Raw genomic sequence first — 6,267 nt, 5'->3', positions numbered from 1 at the left:
ATAAGTTCAATTCACATTGAAATTGTATCAAAATACCTACACTTCTTCAGCAAAATCGAAACTAAATCCACGGAGACTATGACCTCTACCGGGTTAAGGCTAATATGTGGTAAAACCAGACATGAAAAAAAAAAATAATAATAACAATAAAATAAAACAAATAATGGTAATACAAAATAAAAAAATGAATAAATTCATGAAGTCCAGTTGGGATCAGCGTGGAACATTTCCAGACTGACCATCTCGCAATTCTAGAAAATGCCAGATGAATCAATCTGGCCATTCAGGCATTTTACAAAATCTCACAAAAAGTCCAATGGACTTCTTTTGTGTCATCCGCGTTTCATGCAAGCATCCAAGATGAAACAGCATTTATAGAAAATTCCGTTTCAACTTTGCAAGAAGCGGCTTTTCTTTAACCTTCCGCTTGTTTGAGCTATCTAGGGGTAAAAACAACATGTATTTTCATGTTTTCCAGTTATCTGAAATTCTAATATAAAGTTTGAACGGCGCTTCATAGGTTATCTTGATAGAAAACTTGATAGTATACTTGATAGAAAACATTAAAATATTTCACTGGCTGGATTGGCAGCTAATTAGCTAATGAAGTCCAGTTGGGATCAGCGTGGAACATTTCCAGACTGACCATCTCGCAATTCTAGAAAATGCCAGATGAACCGATCTGGCCATTCAGGCGTTTAATAACCAGTCTCAAGAATTACAGTAAACCCTACTTAAATTTAGCAATGCAAATAACAGTGACACATATGACTAGAATATCCAGTCAAGCATATACCCTCACTGGTAAAAAAAATTAGGAATCGTCACATAGCATGGTCACCGATTCTTTGATATTAGACAAATGCCGTGCGCTTTCCTGGAATTTCTTTGTCAATTTGCACATGGAGAAGACAAGTGACCTTTCCAATTTTCAGAAGGCTGTTGTTGTTGAAACACATTTACCAGGATCCACAATTGAGAAAACAAAAGGACTCACTGTTGTTTCGAAAACAATCATTTCAAAAGTATACAGTGGGAGGAAGACGAAAGAAAAATGCAACTTTAAAAGAAAGAAAGAAAGAAATGCGGTAGAAAGTCGTCCTCCAAAGCCGGACCGCAGAAATTTAAAGCGAATGGTTCGTTAGAAAAGAAGGCCTACTATGCATAAATAACTGCAAAAATTCAATTTAGGGAAAGAGAGCCCCATTTTAAACTGATCTAAGCGGCGAAAGTTGAAGAAACTGGGTTTTAGTAGTCGTGTGAAAGCCACTTCTTTCTGTAAAAAATCGAAATTTTCGACCGGAGTCAGGGCCTGCCCCGAAATACGCTAAGTCCTGTTCAACAATTACTTGCTGGCCCGGGGGTTCTGTGTGAAATGTATACGAGGTGTTTTTGCAATATCAATTTTTAATTTTTTTAAAATTTTACTGTAACTGAGAAATAATCTATATATTTAATACCGAAGCCGTTTTCTTTACTTCATCAGAGTGAACGGTAGGCTTAACGATCAGGATGCAACTGGTCTCAAAATGAAGCTATTTCTTCCTCACATCTGGTGAGTATAGGCTTGGCACACCCAGGGTCCTGAGCTAGATATCATCAATTCATCATTCTTCTCTCTCTCTCTCTCTCTCTCTTAGGGTAATTCAGAAATTTTTTTTTTTTTTGCTGGTGCAGCATAAGCCTCAGGCTCCCTTGCACATATGGTTAATAATAATAATAATAATAATAATAATAATAATAATAATAATAATAATAGGTGTGCATAAAGTTGTTAAAATTTAAAAATTCCGAATAGCATTATTTTAAGGAACTGGCCGGTTTTGTAGTACAAACGAGAATAGTTCACATTCATTTCGTAGATGGAGCCACAGGAAGATGTTAACTGTTAAAAGAACAGTTGTCTAAGTTGATAAGGAATTTTTTTCCCCCCTGATTAACAAGTTGCCCTTTAACTATTTAACTGATTAACAATTTGCATCTTCGCACAATCGTGTTTGTTCCGAAAAAAAAAAAAAAAAGAATAAGAATTCTCTACTAGCACTGCCTACCATAAAAGAAAGAACTAATTGTTAGGATTCCATTGCATTGCTCGCTCACTATATGTCCCCACCTTGCGCACGCCAGCTCATACACTCATTGCCATTCGTTACATCTAATACGTTAAAAACGTATTTGAAATGAGATTGAATTAGATCCTAATCTAATAGTTCATGATAGTTTAATTCCTTTTGTCTTTGGCCACAACCTTACTTATGTAAATGCTGTTTCGTCGCTTGCTATTCTTGCCTCAAAAAATTACAAGTGTGAAAGAATCAATTTAGAAATTTTACAAATGATGCCTGGGTCTACTCTTACCTTTAGAAAGTCGCATTACATCTAATGATCACCTTCTTTCGTATCGGGCCAACTGTACTCTGAAATGCTTCATTTTTACCCTGAATCAGATACTGTCTGTCAATACGATAACTCAACTAGCCACCTTGCAAACATTGTATCTGACTGGTTCGAGGAACATTTTCTAGATTTTCATCATCTACTCTGGCAGACTAATTTTACAGATTTGAATCGAATTGAGAATGTTTGGGTTATTTTGGAAAGAGCAGTTTGGCTTCGCATTTCTCTACCAACCACAATATAGCAACTGGGTTTTAGGAGCAGCAGCGATCAACACCGTATTGCTCCGTGTATATTGTCCGTAAATAGCGTGCACCAAATTCAGCTGACCAATACAGACAGACAGTCTGCGCGGGTAGCACAGTGGTATCGTCGCCGTCCTCCCAACACAGGGTGTAAAAGGCCCAGGTTCGAATCCCGTCGATGACGCGAGAAACTTTAATTGATTTCAGGCGTAGATAGCAAGATTTTTTTCCACAGAAACTGGAACTTTTGGTCCAACAAAACAGGCAAATCGAGCAGAGAATACAGGCAATTTAGAGACTACACAAATGGGTACATGTAATAACTTACCGAGTGACTCTAATATAATAGTTTTTTTATCGCCATGTTTCGTCACTGGGGTGAATTTACTGCTATATGACTTGCTTAAATTAACTTGTTCAAAATTTTACCATGCGTATCCATAATAAGACGTATATGCCGCTCTCCTTTTTTACATGTTGGCTATTATAGGCGCATCTGGGAAGATTTACATGGTAATGGTTCCTCTCTAATCGTGTTGTTTTCAGGTGGCATCACGAGCTTAGTGCTAGTTGGCCATGTGCGATTAAGCAATGTGTTTTTATATTTCCATGATGGGTTTTATTTGAGATTTTTTAATGAAGAAAATTGTATTTGTAAACTAAATTCTAACCGTATGTACAAAATGGCTACAGTTAATTTAATTGATAACGAACTTGAGATATTACTTTCTAATGATGATCCTGTACCGAAGGAAATTTGGGAAGATTCTTCTGGTTTTGACGAAGTGGGGAAATCTAATGGTGAGCAAATGTTATTGTTAATTTTAAACGACGTTAAGGCTGGAAAGAATGTCAGTGCAATAAAAAGATGCATTTCTGCGATTTTAGGAGTGAGTGACAGTGGTGAAAGTTTTTCTTGTTCTCATGAGTTTGAAGTGCAAGTACGCTCTCTCACTGACAGCGTAAAGAAATTCTTAAATGATTATAATGTGATAGAAAAAGCGGTACGACAGCTCATAGTGCTTATGTTAGGAGTTTCTTCCTTGCAGGGCTTTGTACAGAATAACTGGACTGGACCACGATTGCAGAGTAATGAAATCTCTTTGGTGTGTGAACAGTGTAGGAAAAGTCATGCCCAGTCTGTATTAAATATGTTGTTTATTGATGGTGAATCGCCTTATGAATTAATATCATATCCAGAGCTTTTGCTATTAGCACGAATTATGCTGTTTAGCTTCAGGGATGTTTTCGATTGTTGCACAAGCCAGAAGTGGTGGACGCTTCGATATTTATTAGTTCATCAACAGGTACTTCTTGATAGAAGTTCGGAACTTTATACCCAAATTAATAATTTAATTCAAGAAATCACCTTACTTGACTGGTTTAAAGATGAAAAGTGGAATGCAGAAGTAAAATTTCACATAGAAGCTGGATTAATATTTTTGTATTATTCAGAAGTGACAAAATCAAAATACCATCTGTTGAAGGCACAAGAATTTATGCAACTTGAGATTCAACTCAGCGGTGCCCTTGGGAAAAGAACCCATTTTCAAGGAACAGCATTGCCACAGTTGTTGTTAAGAGTAGAAAGGAAAACAAAGGATAAAGAAATAAAATCAAACATTACCTTCCATAATGAGAGTACTGAAATCATTGAAATGCCAACAGATTTACAGCTTCAAGATGATACTGTTTTAAATAAGATAAATTTTGTGAATCAAGAAAATTTAATAGATGATATATCTCCACAAGAGCAGGCAGTTGTTTTAAGTTTGTGTTGTTTGACAAATAAAAGTAGTGCTAATAACGAATTGATGTCAGAAGAATTGTTTGCATATATCGATTTCATTTTATCAAAACCTTTAGTGTGGTGCATCCAGTTGAAGTGTTTGGCATTAAGAAGCAAACTTGAAAAGCATAAGTTCCGCAGAGTGGAACGTGCAATGATGCAAGTTCAAGCATTAGTTGATGCTGTAAATAAAAATTGTGGAAATTCATATTCACACCTTTTCATGTTCTACTCAGTACAACCACCTCCATACTGGGTTTTGGAAAAAGAATTAGCATATTTGCAAATGTCTTTAGGCGCCATCAAAAGTGCTTTAGAAATATTTTTAAGATTAAAACTCTGGGAAGATATTGTAATTTGCTATTGTCACATCAAACGAAGAGATAAAGCTGAAACTCTGATTCGAGAACAGTTGAAGGTAAAAGAAACCCCATTGATGTGGTGCTTATTGGGAGATACTACAGATGACCCTGAATGCTATTTAAAAGCTTGGGAACTCTCTGGACATAGAAATTCTCGATCCCAGAAATCTTTAGGATACCTTCATTACCACAGAAAAGAATATGCAGCTTGCATTCCATTTTTTCAAAAGTCTCTAGAAATAAACAACATCCAACCTGCCATATGGTTTGCTTTGGCATATGCAGCGACAAAAATTGAATCTTATGAGCTTGCAGCAAAAGCATATCATTCATTCGTTAACTTCGAACCAGAAAGTTTTGAGGCATGGAATAACCTTTCTGATGTTTACATCCATTTAAAACAAAAGGAACGCGCATGGAAAATTTTGCAAGAAGCCATAAAATGCAATTACGAAGAGTGGAAAATTTGGGAAAATTATTTAATAGTTTCTATTGATATTGGTGCATTTGATGAAAGTATTAGAGCCTGGCACCGAATCATGGACATTCAAGGCAAACATATGGATGAAGGAATTTTAAAAATATTAGTGAAAGCAATTAAAGAAGATGTACTTGATTATACTAATCAGCCTGCTTCAAGACTTCGAAAAAAAGCCATGGAATTATTTGGAAGAATTACCGCAGCAGTCACCAATAATCCCGAGGTGTGGAAATTATACGCAGAGTTGTATGAAAGCATTCCTGGTTCCTTTGAGCAAAAGGAAGTTATTGAACACATACTGAAGTGTCTTCAGAAAGCTCATCACTGTGCTGTTCAAAATTCCCAGTGGATAAAGAATTTCTCAACAACTAAGGATGTACTTATTAATGCTAAGAAATTAGGAGAAATTGCTCTGAAATATGCAGATATGTGTTCTAATTCATTACCAGCATTACCTGTATTATCTTCTGTGAAGTTGGCAATTCGGGGAATAATTGTGGCTGTGTCTCGTGCAAGTTACTTAACAGAGGAAGAAACTGAAGAAATTAAAAATCTTGCTGATATCCTTGAAACAGAACTGCAGCAAATTATATCAGTAATAAGTAGCTAATAAATGTGGTTTGATAACTAGATATGTTTATAGTTCTTTCAAGCAGATTTGAAATTTGCTAGCTGTTGTTTCTGTGTAGTTTGGAATGGATCTTATAGAATTGTGAGCAATATTTGTTAAGGTACAGAAAATTAATAGAGGTGCCAGTTTGCTCATATCTCTAAGATATAAGACATTTTAAAAAATATTGAAAAGTTGATGCCACTTTATTGGTGTTGGGCCTATATGATTTGTCTCACTAGTTGTTTCATATCTTAATGTGCTAGTAGTGCATGAGGGTCATTACCCCACCCCTGGCCATGGGTCGTACAGTACGGGTCCCTCTTGCTTTTGTTTTTTGTGGTTTGCTGGTTGACCAATAAACTGATATTTATTTTCGTTAG

At 36.0% G+C, this 6,267-nt stretch overlaps 1 protein-coding gene across 1 annotated transcript; it reads left to right on the top strand.

Moving 5' to 3' along the window:
* Positions 1-3,272: 3,272 nt before the first annotated feature.
* Positions 3,273-5,884, top strand: LOC150082667 (tetratricopeptide repeat protein 27). Its single transcript, XM_090378237.1, has one exon. The coding sequence runs from the start codon at positions 3,326-3,328 to the stop codon at positions 5,882-5,884; it is 2,559 nt and encodes an 852-aa protein (XP_090234363.1). The 5' UTR covers positions 3,273-3,325.
* Positions 5,885-6,267: the final 383 nt, after the last annotated feature.

Source organism: Mastigoproctus giganteus, chromosome 7, assembly GCF_048544385.1.
Source record: "Mastigoproctus giganteus isolate SK-2022 chromosome 7, ASM4854438v1, whole genome shotgun sequence".
NCBI classification, from domain to species: Eukaryota; Metazoa; Arthropoda; class Arachnida; order Uropygi; family Thelyphonidae; genus Mastigoproctus; species Mastigoproctus giganteus.
Note: the sequence above shows the minus strand (reverse complement) of the source record. Positions and strands in the feature narration are given on the sequence as shown.

Bases quoted from the DNA above. Each gene is read 5' to 3' on its own strand.
- LOC150082667 (XM_090378237.1), top strand. From the start codon at position 3,326: ATGGCTACAGTTAATTTAATTGATAACGAACTTGAGATATTACTTTCT.